Source organism: Poecile atricapillus, chromosome 4 (genome assembly GCF_030490865.1).
Source record: "Poecile atricapillus isolate bPoeAtr1 chromosome 4, bPoeAtr1.hap1, whole genome shotgun sequence".
Taxonomy (NCBI): Eukaryota; Metazoa; Chordata; class Aves; order Passeriformes; family Paridae; genus Poecile; species Poecile atricapillus.
In genome coordinates this window covers 9,168,254-9,182,284 of record NC_081252.1, presented here as the reverse complement: position 1 = coordinate 9,182,284, position 14,031 = coordinate 9,168,254, and the positions used below count along the sequence as shown (strand labels likewise).

General features: G+C 39.9%; 1 protein-coding gene across 3 annotated transcripts in view; it reads right to left on the bottom strand.

Annotated features, from left to right (window-relative positions):
• Positions 1 to 14,031, bottom strand: part of AFG2A (AFG2 AAA ATPase homolog A) — a 166,258-nt gene that overhangs the window by 45,265 nt on the left and 106,962 nt on the right. The window contains exon 15 of one of the 3 annotated variants that reach the window (XM_058837466.1): positions 5,460 to 5,552. The exons of the other annotated variants lie outside the window; for them this stretch is intronic. Coding sequence (XP_058693449.1) covers positions 5,472 to 5,552 — 81 coding nt within the window. The 3' untranslated portion in view covers positions 5,460 to 5,471. The remainder of the gene's footprint in view (positions 1 to 5,459; positions 5,553 to 14,031) is intronic. 3 annotated transcript variants of the gene reach the window in all.

Here is a 14,031-nt window from a genome sequence, read left to right as displayed (position 1 = left end):
CAGAGGATGTCCCAGTTTTCAGCTGTTTTCCTGCTATTTTAGCAAGGAGCAAGAGCAATCTAGTCCTCTGCCACTTGCTGGGTCTCACAGTAAGGTTTTAATGTGGAGAAGACACTGGAAGATGTGCACTCCATGCAGCCTTTTCTCCCCTATTTCTAATAAAATGATTTTTAGTAAAGTTAAAATTAAGTGAAGGGGGAAAAAAAAATCTATCATCAGCTAATAAACAACATAACACACCCTCTTCAGTGTATGTTTACGTAAGAGAGTCCTCCATGCTCCTGTCTAAGAGGTGCAAAACCTCAGGAATGTCAGCTCTTTTTCTCTTTTTTTTCCTTTCCCTTTTTTTTCTTTTTGGGGGGGGAGGGAATGGGGGTTTAATGAAAGAACCCCTTTAGAAAAAGATAACAATTACATGTAATGGAACCTGGAACCAGACTCTTTTGGCAATTAATCACCCAGGAGCCGTTGCAATCCTGCAGGCTGTTTCTGACAGATTTTGAGAGCTTTACAGGAATCACTGGGATAAGATGTGCCTGGGCTGGCTTCTGACAGGGACCAATCATGTACAAAGTGTACATGACTGCTGGGTTTTGGGTTTTGTACTTTTTTTTTTTTTTCATTTGTATATTCATATACACACACAAATATAGACATATATATATATACACACACACATCCACACAGATGTGTGCACCCATATACACATTTCCACAGGAGTCGTTCTTTACGTACATGGAACAACTGCAGAACTCATTTGTTGGCCCAGAGGCAAAAAAAGAAAGAAAAAAAAAAAAAAGAAAGAAAAAAGCCTTTTCTTCCTCTCAGCAAAGTAGAGCTATCCATCACTTAACAGAGATACTTCCTGTTTTCAAGCAGTTGGGAAGGCATGACTTCCAACCCAAATACTTGGCTTGGCAAACCATTCCTGTGTTGACAGATGCTTTTATAACCACTTCATTCCACCTGAAGTTTCAGTATAAAAGGAGGTGGTTTTCGTTGTTGGGTTTTTTTACCTTCTTTTTTTTTTTTTTCTGAGGGGGGAGAAAGGGAAAGCAAAAAGGAGAGGAAAGAAAAGGAAAAGGAAGGAAAATACCACAATTATAACAGCTGGATGACAGAGGTTAGCATAGCTCTGACAGATGTTACCATGTAACCTCAAAATGACATGTTAGAGAAAAAACAAACCACTGAACCTGTTCCTTGCAGGAAAGAGAATTCTGAACTCCTGCCAAAATAGCACAATTCTCCTCAGAAGCTTTTGAACACTGCAACAATGATCTACCACATAATACATTATTTTCCATATATAAGCTTTACCTTTATAGTACCACTGCTCTGAGTGTTTAAATTACCAGCATGGGATGAGATGTTTTTCTGAGTGACAACTTAGCCTCAAATGACAAAAACTGACAGCAGGTCAGCTCCATCAGGACTTGCTTCGTAATAGCTTTTCACCTCCTTCTTTCTGTTTTCCTAGGATTCATCCACAGGACATGCTCTGAACACTTCTCGAGGCCGCATACTTCAGTGTGTGACAAGGAGAAGTTAAGCTGTACTGCAGACAAGAGGATGTATTTCTAAAGCTTCATGATCCATTTTATATAACCTTTTGTCGTAGCAGTTTCTGTATTCCTTACACCTGGTTACTTCAGTGACTACTCTACCACAAAATTCTTCATGATTTTTCCTGGCTTGTGACCAAACTTTACAGACCTGTCTGACAAACTACAGATAAACAAAGTGCAAAAGAAATATTCCTGGAACAAACCAGATGTGCGAAAGCAGCTGCTTCTAAAGAAAGAAATCAGCAGAGAGGTAGGCAACATCAAGGAAACAATTCAGAAACAGTTTCAAAAGGAAATCATTGACTTTCCGTCATTACTGCCAGTGCTGCGGCTGAAAAAAATAAATTTCTGGTTTTCATTATTTGAAAGATCTTATTTTACTACTGTGGTTCTGGAAGACCGTTTTAAGCAATAAAGTAGATACTGGTCACAATAACTATAAGCTAAAGGAAAAGTCATTCAACTCAGGGAGAGAATAAAGCCATGATACAATAAATATCACTCATTTGTACTTGTAATTGGAAATCAAGGAGATTTTGCATTTTACAAACCCATCTCGAAGCTTATATTCCAAACAAACTGGGAGTGAAAAAAAGCAAATCCTGGTTTAAACCCCTTTCTTTGGGAGATACAGCCCTCCTGCCCTCTCATAGCTAACAAATACCAGTACAATGCAGGTGCCAAGCCCATTTGAGACCGACTGAGGAGAACTTGGGAACACCTGGCAGCCTCGGGGAGAGATGCAAAGGGTCTTTCTCCCTGCCAAGGGCATAGCTGGTGGCCAGGCAGGAGCCTGCTGAGCAGAAGAAACAGCAAAGAGGATGCCTCTGTTCATAGGATGCCAGCCATGCTTTTGATAAAGGAACAACCAGAAGACACACTATAGGTTTTAACTTACTACCTGGTAGTGGAAGAATCACAGAATGGTTGGGCTGGAAAGGACCTTAAAGATCATCTCGTTCCAACCCCTCTGCTGTGGGTACATGCCTGAACACCAATGAAGCCCCTTCCTCCTTTCAAAAGGTGCATTCTTAAGCCATGTTTAAGTTATAAATTGAGGAGAAAAAGAGAAACAGGTGGGTAAGAAGCCTCTAAGCAGCACCTGCAAAGTGATGCTCACACAGCAAAGCGCTCTATTTCGCATAGAACATCTAGCAGCAGACGTGCAGCGTGAGTCTTCAAGCAGTTAAAGAACATTCTTGGGTCAGATGAGCAAAGAGACTTTGTGAACAGCCAGATGTGGTCACTGAGGCTGCTGCTGGTGCCACAGAGCAGGTGACATGGCTTCAGTGACTCAGAAAGAGTGGGTAACACTGAAGAACTGCACGCCTGACTCCAGAATCCCAGATAGCTGCATGCCAGGATATTAATGCAGTCAAGACATGGCTAATTAAGAACAGCGGTGCACTGGCTGGGTCAGAAGCCAAGACACTCTGCCTGGAGAAAAGGCCCCACAGACATGCCTCCTCTTATTAGTGCAAGCAGACAATCACTGACTTCCTCCACCCGGATGCAGGAAGACAACCTGGTGGTTTTCTCCCTCATACCGGCAGAAACCACTTTGTGTGTTGATCTTAAGAGTCTTGTGGGTGGTGCAGAGTTTACATAAATTACAGAACTCAGTGCAGCTGCCAGTTGCAAGGACAAGAGAGAGCTGGAGCTATGGGGTTAAAATACGTCCTTTCTGCTCCTCAGGACTGCAGCGGTGCTGATAAAAGTCCTGAAATCACTCTGCAGGTCTGCCAAGCATTTATAGCCCCCTAACAGACATGAAATATTAGAGGAAAACATTTGGTCACACTGAACTCACATTTTTTCCCTACACTTCCAAGAGTTCCCTCAAACAAATGCGGGACCTTGTGGATTGTTGCCCATCTGGCTTTCTCCTTGACTGTCCCCCCACTTTGTGAAGCCACCTGTGATGTTTCTGGCTCTAAGCACTTTCCAATGGAGGAATTATTTTGGTCAGCCCCTTTTACATGTTCTACAGTCAGCCTGAAGGCATTCCTGCCATGGCAGACTGTCTGGCATCAGATCTGGCTTCATTCTTACCACATATCCTAGATATTTCCATCTTCATTTCTGGATAATTTAGGAGATTAAGTCTTGTTCAACTCCCCGACGAATCTCAGTATTTGTTATAAATTCATTCCATTTAATACCCACTGTTTCCCCAAGGCATTTAATTTCAAAAGCTTTTAGACGTCTGTCTGTACCTTTGGTGGATTTCCAGCTTTCACATCCAACTGTTAAGGTGGAAACAGAATTTCAGTGGAAGACTCTTACATTGGTTTTAAATTGTGGATTATCGACATCTGCATCTTTTTCATGCTGGCCAAATGCAGCTGCTGCCTCACTGATGTATTGCACTATTTCCTTCTGGACATCCTGCATCTTACTGCCATGCAAAGTGAAGATACCTGGTTTGCATCTTGCTTATTTTTCCATCACATTATCAGGGCTGAAAACTACTGTGGTTCTCATTAAGTCTATTTGATTTTTAACTCACCTTCTCTTTTTTTCTTCTCCTTCCCTCATGAGCATCTGCTGGAAAACAACCCAGCTGTGGTTTTTGTTAAGGAACATACTGTATGTTCTACCTGAGTTACCTTTTTTATCTCCCACATTTACCCACTTAAATGAAGAGTGGCTCCAAACAGCAGGGGTGAAAGATTGCACCTCTACTTGTCTGCATGAATGAGTATTCATCCAGTGAACTTGTACTTCAATCAACAAAGCTGCACCTTGACCTAAAGCCTCAGTGAACTTCTCTCAACGCACCCTGTCATTTCAAGGTGCTACAGTACCAGTCCTGATGGACAGATTCAGACATCTCTAAATCTATGAGTACAACCTGTGTGATAAAACACCAGGGGAGGTGTTTCAAATAAGGGTTTAGTTGAGTTATGTTCAGGATTAAACTTGGTCAACATATGACTTTCTGTTCTACTGAACTTTAACTCATTTCTTTATCCTACCTGAAACAACACAGGAGAAGACTTTTCCAGCAACAAAAAAAAAAAAAAAGCACAGAATCATATTAATTACTATAGTAGTACAGGCCATCTTTAATTTCTGCTCTTCTCTTTGGTTTTTTTTTTTTTCTCCTTAATTACACTTTTCTAATGACTCCATACTAAAAATTCAGTTACCTTTACCAATTTTTTTTTGGTCATTTTCTGGATCCATGTTCATTTATAGCTTTTAAACCCTTTTAAACCTTTCTTTTTTTCCTCTCTGCTGTGAGCTTTATGATGGTCTACTTAGGGATTATTTACTTGCCAAGATTTAGAGATCACTGCTCTACTCAGCTGTTTAATATCATCATTGCTTATTTCCTTCTCTTCTTGTTAAAAATACTTAGTTGATTTCCTTAGGAAGTCTCTGGAGGTGTTAGCCATACTGATAAAGTGTTTTCCTATCATCATTTTAACACTTGCTCATGCTCCTTTGATACAGTCAGACACGTATCTCATTTCAGTCATGCAGTCAGCAGACTGCATCTACTTGTATAATTCACAGAAACTGGGTTTTCCCCCCCGAAAGGATCTGTTTGAACAGTTAATTTGCATAATTTCAACAACTTTCACATATATAAACCGACTATGATTTATTAATACTTGGCTGTCTGGAAAGCTGCATTCATGTGCCAGCTATGATGCTGTTGAGCAGAAAGGCCCAAAAGAAGCCACGCTGAGCTCCTGGGGTGAATTTTTTCCTTCAGCCAAGCTTTCCTGTGAAGTGTTGAGGGAGGTTTATTCCCATTCAGCTTATAGGTGTCCAAATCACTGTGAGCTCCCTAAGAGAACAAGCCTCCTCTCCTTACAGAATGCAGATTTTGGAAACCATAAGCAATTTCAAAGCATAAAGAAGTTCTTGCCATAACCCGACCTGTACACGTTGTCAGCTAATAAGAGTAAATGGCTTGCTTCGTTCCCATCCTGCTGCCAATGTCACAGAATCCCCCTCTTCAGCACCTGGGACCTGCAATGTATTAGATAAAATACTCAACTGCTCCATTATTTAAAAGAAACGCTGTGTTTTTCCTACCGAACTCCAGTGGTGAGTTATTGCTCACTTGTGGAAACAGGAAATATCTTCAGTGCTCATGCTAAGGTCTACCCGGAATTTAGCAGCGTTTGATCCTGAGAGCTTAAGTGACTTGCTAAGGAGTCACTTTGAACCACCAGCTTTATCTTGGGCTCTAATCACTGTTCAGAGGAAGATTCAAACCCGTAGTAAATTCAACATAACTATCTGATTACTCCTGGCATACCGTTTAAGACAGACAATAGCCCAGTTCAGGATGCAACTCGGGAATAGTGTGCCCAGAGCTTGATGTTGCCCAAGGGCAATGTGGCTTGTAGACACTCACCTCGATTTTCTATTGATCTGGACCTTCCCGAAGCATTTGCAAATTGCAGGAACCACTGAGACATTTAAAATTTAAATTATTCTAACTTACTTCACAGGGCCATCAGTACTCAAAGCTGCCCTCTAACTAATTGCCCTTTGAATACAGACAACTCTTGGGCTCTAGGGTTAGGATTTATCAAAGGAATTTAAGGAAAAAAACCTTACTTCAACATAGCTACATTTTTAACACAAGACCTGCACAACTACCGACATTTCCTCCCACACATTACTTAGCTTTCAGAATTATATTCATTCTTCAAGTTTCTGAATTCATAAAGCCATGCTTTGGCTGAAGGCCAGAATATGCAGGAGGAAACAGAGAATCTCATTTTGCTCAAGATGCTCTGATGGAAAAATCAGAGTTTTAGTTTCTTTCCAGGGATGCAAAGATAAAATCTTTTTGTACCAATAGAATATGCATGCAAAAATTAATTCTATGGGAAATCTGAGCTAGAAATTCAGCTCCTCTCATGATGAGCACCATCAAAATGGTCACAAGCGGTATGACAATGAATCAAATCCCATTTCAAAACACAAAAATGAAGACAATTATAACATAAGTGGAAATAACTTGCTCCCTGGACAGAGTTGGGGATTATGACTGTCAGATTTTGATGAAACTACGACTTTTCATCTGCTTAAGGCAAGTTAAAATTCAGTTAATGCACAAATCAAACCCCCCCTTTGCAAACACACTTATCATCTCTTTTTCACGGGCTGATATTTCAAAACCAACACTTGTATCACAGAGAAAGTTTCTTGTATTTCTTTGTATCACAGTTTAAAAGCTCAGAAACCTCCCATTCTTAAACTGCAACTTCGGAACTGCCAGCATTCAAATATAAGTGAACACCAGACCGCAATATATAAAAACACCAGACCACAATAATCTACACAGATGGGTGATGGGGGCTGTGCTGGAGACCTCCTCAGTAGCAGAGAGTCTCCAAGAGCAGCACTCAGAATCTCTGCAGGTTTTACCCTCACTTCTGGTATACCTGCATACAGCCCAACATAAATATTCCACAGCTCACAGGCTTTCAAAATTCCTGGAAGGTTTATTAGCCAATGTGACAGCTTTTGACTCCTCTGAGGGTGCAAACATCCACAGACAAAATCTTCAGGGGGGCTGAGGTGGAAATTCATCTCCTAGTTAACACTGCTTTTTCATCTCACTCTGCTGATAGGAAAAATCCTCCTAGTCCTTGCACATAATGCAGAGTTGCACAGTCCTTGATATTTTATTTCCTTACATCAGTGCAGTCTTAGGATGGACAAAAGCCTGTTTGGCCACAGCTGTGCATAACTGCAGGGCTCTGCTGGGCGAGCATCCCTGGTCCTCTGCCTGCCAAAAATGCCAACCATTGAAAAAGAACACTATCTGCAGAAATTCAGGCAGCTCTAAGCACCAGGCTTCACCTGTCTACAAATTGCTGGGATTTCATTGTGAAGTGTCCATTTCTCTCCTCTCAGTTCTGTATCCACAAACCAGCTCAGCCAGGCTGACAGAAACAAGCCACATCCCTGCTTTCCCTGTCTGTGCCAATGAGACAGGAAAGTGACTGGAGGAGAGCAAAGATAAAAGAAAAAAAATTCCCATCATCTTTACAATAATCACTGCAAAACTGTACTGAATTTATCAAAACAAAGGATGATTTCTCATTCATTTTTTAATTACAACTTGGTAAGTCTGGAATAAAATAAAAATGCCTTCTAAATTTCAATTCATTGCTGTATACTAATGGATGCTACATTATCATAATGCAACTAATGTTACTATTCATATTACTGAAATGAAACTTGACACACCCAAGTTGTATCAGAGACTGTTCAACTTCCTATTTGTATTTTCTTTTAAATCAAGTCTGACTTTTTTCAATTACGCATTTCCTGCTGTTTTTTTTTCCCCCAGGTTTTCTTTCTTATTAATTTCAGTGAAGCAGCTGTAAAAGGTAAGAATTACAGCAAAAATTACAGCTTTTAAACAGTACCCGTGGGCACATACACTCCTTATGAGAAGTTACTTAAAAGTAAACCCACAAGAATTATTGTTAAATAATGGTATGATTATCAAAGAAAATTATTCTCTGTGAGTCATTTTACATTAATTACAATGTATTATTTGCAGGGCAATGTACATGCAGTTCATTCTGCTGTGTTCTTAGGGGAGTTTAATGAGGAGTTGGTCCCATCAGGAACCAGAGGCAGGAACTGGACTGACAAGGCCCTTGCACACAATCACTGCCTGCAAATCACCCCACCAACACCCGAGTCTGCAGCAAACTTGGCAGGAATGGACTGAAGAAATAAAACTAATGAAAATCATTTAGAAGAGGCAACAAACAGCTGTAAAATATTTAGAGAAAACCATGGAATTGAAGACCTGATCAGATTTCCAAACTCTGTTTTCTAACACTCTTAAAATACCCACTCCTCTTTTGAAAAATCTCTCCAGACGAGTCTGAATTAACAGTGTGCTCTAAAAATCTGACAATTAATTGAGAAAAAAACCTATTCAAATACCATTTATAACTGATGAGAGAATATAATTCAGGTGGCATTTATAAATGTGTAAAGTAGAAAAGTAGATGTTAATCTCTGTGATTTTCAGTCTTCTAATAGGAAACTGCAGCATGCACGGGGTTTTTCTTTTGGAAGACAAAATCTCTTCTAGAGTGGCAATCATTTTAATGAGATTTAATAATACATAGTTTACATATCACACATACTATGTTTTTATGCATCAAGCTCAGCTGGAGTGCTCACAGTCAGTTCTATGAAGCAGACTAGAAATATCTTTTTTGAGGGCTTGGATTATTATTCACAGTACCCTTCCATTGCCTTTCCAAATTCTCCACTGATGAGTCCAGCAAAGGGAGAATCACTGTAACAACGCACACTTACATTTATGAAGACATTAGAGCCCCAGCCTGCTGCTGCAAACCACTGCAGTTCCTCTCTCCTGGCACTCTGTTAATATTTACAGCAGCAGAGGCTGATCCCAGAAATTAAACAGTGGCCAGTGGCTTTCTCATCATATGAATCAGCAAGTTTATATAACCTCAAAATCCTAAAACTTGGGTGGTTGAATTTACTCATTGTCCCATCACTGAGTCCTCCTGACCAACAAGGAATTCCAGACTTCGGAAATTATCTCTAACTCACTGCGATCAACACCCAAGGATTACAGATGGCTCCACCCCACTCCACCGAATTAAAGCCCAGGCTAAAGAGCTTCCTTACTGAGGAATTGCAGCTAAAAACCTAAACCAGCACTAATTGTTTCTAGCACAGAGGAAAAACACCTGGAGCTAGAGCCAGACCACAGTGGAAGGAATGAGAGGAAAGGGGGAGAAACAGAGGAGGAAGAAGATAATAGAGTCAGAAAGAAGAGAGAATATTTTCCATTAAGGTAAGTCAAGAGAGTCACACACAAAGGCTGCTCTCAGAAGGATCTGCCCCAATTAGCACTGCAGCTTGACAGTGAATTGGAAAGAACACTGGCATCTAGACCTGCACAGGTTTTGCAACCCTTTGTTTTCTGGGAAAAACTTTAGGCTGAAAATTTTGGGGTCAGAAAAGCAAGTTAAAGACTCAGAAATGGTCATATGGTGTTTCCCTGGGGCTCTGCCTGCATGCCATAAACTTTGGTGGAAACATGTTCTGCAAGCCCAACAAGAGCATCTCCAAACCAAAGTATGTCCTTCCACGTCCAGGTGTTTCTTGTAAAAAACCCCAACTGGTTACCAATGAAAACACTAATTTCTGTTGAAAGAGACCAATCTGAAACACTGATTATTCATAGAAAAAGCTGACTTTCTTTTTTAACTACAGCAGCACCGTCAAAAACCTATCTTTTTCTACCCAGGCTAGCCAAGGTCAAACAATTTTAGAAATAATTCTTGTATAGTTTTTTTGAGCATGAAAACTATTTGCTAATATTTTACTGAAAATTAATCTGAAAGACTGAACACAGTAACAGTGCCTATTCTTGAAATTCCACTGATAAGCACATCCTAGAGCTCCTCCAGGGAATATGCCCAACCTTCCCTACTGCCTGAACATGTCACCCTGAAGCCTCTGCTATCATCCACACACAACATACAGGGATGGGTTATCCTTGTATGGTTTGACAGAGCAGTAGAAGCAGGACGTGGGAGGGCAGCCAAATACCTGAGGCTAAATTCCTGGCACATTAAAAGCCTATTTAGTATTGCCCATAATGCTATTTCATATACAAAAACACAAAAGGAGATCCATGTGGAATTAACTGTATTGTTCATTTCTGTGGTTTTCCCTTTGCCTTTTTTTTTTATTTCACATGAAAGAACTAGGTCAATATTTTCCAGAATTACCCAACTTGTTTTATGCTATGAGAAAGGAAAACCATTCCTACTATGAACGTTGTTTGAGTGAAAACAACATTATTTATGGGAATTTTTCCCATGTGACATTTTAGAAAAGGAAGCATAGTAGAAAAAAACCCTTTCAGCATATGGAATAATACCAGGTTTTTTATGTGAAATATCAGTACAGACATCTACCACTGGAACTAATAAAGCAGTAGCAGTCTGTTAGGTGGGCCACTCAGCAGAGGAAAATGAAGATTATACCGTGCCTTTGGGTTTCACAGCTCTGTTTTGATTTCATAAGTGTGCAGAGTAATCTAGATTCTCTGTGACATTTAAAGTGCCCCTTACAAGATCCATCTGCTTGATTTTCCCAGTTTTGACTTCTACATCAATTGTCTCCAATTTGTTCAGCCACCTGATACCCAGCTACAGAGATGCTGTCACTCTCCAAGCTTCCCCTACACCTCTGGGTGCCCCACTCTCAACTTTCAATCCTCTGAGTGAGAGGGGTGAGAAAACCAAAGCGTCAGCCACGCCACAATGGATCACACCCCATGACAACTGTTTAATTTAGCTGCCAGACTCTGTCATGTGTAGAAAAGAAAGTTTAACAGAAGTAAAATCCACCCAAATCTGGATAGAAAAGGTATTTCAAAAAGGTAAGAAAAGGTACACACATAACTAAAGTTTGAAGTCTCTCCTCTACTGTGCAAGGGGTGAGAGAGTTTCTAAACCAAACCACAGTAAAAAAACCCAACAATATCTGTATGGGCAAAACCAGCAACTGTGGTAAGATATAATCTGTTAGCTTTTCCTGAGAAAAACAAAAGTATTTTTTGTTGACATGAATAAATTATTATAAAGATTCCTATAACCGATCCATCTGACAAAGAGTTGGACAACTTCAAGTACAGACAGCACTATCTACATCACCTGTAATAATCCTAAAAAGCATCTAGGACTTCAGCTTCAGTAAGGCAGGCAGATCGTGTGTGCCACTCTACCTTGTCAGCAAAGATGATAACTTCATCAGAATCAGCTGTGGATTCTTTTAAGGTATATTTTATTTCTTTTCCCAGCAAACTGACATTCCTGCTGATAGCTCCAGATGCATGTTCACATCTCAAAATATTTAACAGGGGAAAGGTAGCGGATACAGGTAAGTGTGGTGAGTCACAAACGCACCCCAAGGAGTAGTATTGCTTACCTTTGATGAGGGAAGTAAATAATTAGCTATACTTAGGGCACTTCTCTTCCAGTCTCAGAACATTACACAGGCAAAAGCTTCTGAAGGCTTTAAAAAGGGCAACACTCAAAATCCAGAATCTCCCAGTGATGGCAAAATGCTGTCCCTGACAAACAGAGCATCTAGACACTTGATCTTGAAATATTAAACTGATTAATGATGATAATGCTTTACCTTGATAGACTAATCCAGAAATAAAATCTATAATTTCACTACACTCAAAAAATACGTCTCAGGAATGAACTCACTTTGATCAAAGACTTGTACAAAAGAGAGACTTCGTCTCTCTGCTGTTGAGAAGCAATGGCATAATCATGTGAGACCATGGCCTAAAGAAACTTCTCTTTAGAATATTCCAGTGTTTTCTTTCCTTCCTTCTTGTTTAAGAGGAGGGTAAGTCAGACTTGTGTCATGACCATGAGTATTTGACGTGTCTGATAATGAACCTCAGTGAATTGGGGTTCCACACAGATACTTGTCTTGAAGTTAATCACTGCACACACCTCTGATAGTCAGGGAGTTCAAGCTCCAATTCTTTTTTTCATTAAAATAAATAACTAAATAAAATTATTTTTGCCTTTAAACTTCCAACTGACTATAAAAGTGCGAAGGACTATAAAGGAAATCACAGAATTACAGTTTGAGTTGGAAGGGACCTAAAAGACCATTTAGTAGCCACGGACAGGGACACTTTCCTCAGACCAGTCTGCTCCCAGCCTCATCCAACCTGGCCTTGAGCACTTCCAGGGACAGAGCATCCACCAGTTCCCTGGCCAACCTGTTCCAGCCTCACAGTAAATAAAAAACCAGTTTGGTTAGCTTAGATGAATCCTTTCTTGCTCTTCACTGTTGGAACATTTATTTCATCAACACCATTACAAACCCAAAGTAAATATGTAAGAAAACCCAGAACCATTTTGCATGATGTGCTTTCACACCAATAAAATTATCATCTTATTTGTGAATCCCTTAACACTTACCCTATAAAATTATTGTGGCCTCTGGATATTGAATTATAATATATAATGAACAGCATAACTAAGAACAAACACTATTTGGAAGATCTGACTAGTGGCAAAATGCTAATGTAACAACAGATATTAAACAGGTGCAATATTTTAAATTATTTGGTATGTTCTGTATGAAAATACAGATGATGATAATCTAGAAGTACAATGAATACAATTTTATTTTGCGCAGTCATAAGATAAATGTAAATAATTAAGCTGTCCTAAGGGTTTGTTTTTTCTCATTTTATTCAAGTTATTCCCATCCAGTTCTCTGGAATGATCATTCTTTGCTTAAAGTTCATTCTCTATAGTGGCTAATTTAGAGAAATTCTGCTGAACACAAATATTCCATATAAGGCTACAGAAAGTCTAAAACTGTGAAAACAAAGGGTGCTCCGAGGATGGGGAAAAATTTGTGTCAAGAAAGAAATACTGAAAGATTCAGAATAAACCCAAGTTACTGAACACAGATATTTGCTGGTAGGGCTTTACAAACCCTGTGCCACCTCTTAACCTTTTGCCTTGGGTGGCTCCTGGCTCTCTAGGAGCTACTGAAAGAACTTTTCAGCTCCTATCAACATTTGGTTGCAACTGTAGACCCTAAAGCTGCTGAAGAATTTGTACTGATGCTTGCTCTGCCTCTTGCTGACAGAGTTTTTGTGTAAAACCCTGACTTTCACACTCAAAACTTCAAGCAGCATCTCACCAGTCTGCAATATTTTGATGTAGGCAAAGAAAATTATTTTATATATACTTGAATTATTAAATGATTAAAAAAAACCAAACCCACCCCACCAAACTAATTAACATCAGAGCCTGACTTAAGACCAAGGGAGAAACATCAAAAGACATTACAGCATTGTTTGATGCTCCTCTCCTGGCAATGATTTCACAAACAGCAGGAAAACAAATGTCTCCAGTTACATGTAGGCTCTCACACTCGTGCCTAAGCAAGGCCACAGCTCTCTCTGCTAACTATGCTGGGGTGCCTTAGTTGCCAACTGGCTCCAAATATTTCTCAGAAACATGAGGTTCCTCCTGCAGCAGGGCCTGGATAATGAGGAACAATTATGAGATGAAAACACGCTGACTTCCAAAGGAGAACAAATACAGTGCAATAGAGTATGAAGGGTTTTATTGCCAAGGAGGCAATCATATAGCACAAAATTAAGGTATTACATAAAATTAAGGGATAGGTGAAAATCTGAGCTTCGTTCAGAGCAAAAAAATTAAGGATTGCCTCCCATCATTCATATAAGGGAAAAATATCAATGAAATGAGAGCCAGCTTTGTGGAGTATCCCATCCCTCTTACAGCCCACTCCCAGCACAGTCCCTTGAGAAGGAAGGCAGGAGCTGTCGGAATGCAGAAGCAGAGCCCTTTTCGTGCTGATGCCTCTGAGATAACGAAAAAGAGTTGATACGATGTGAAGGAGAAGC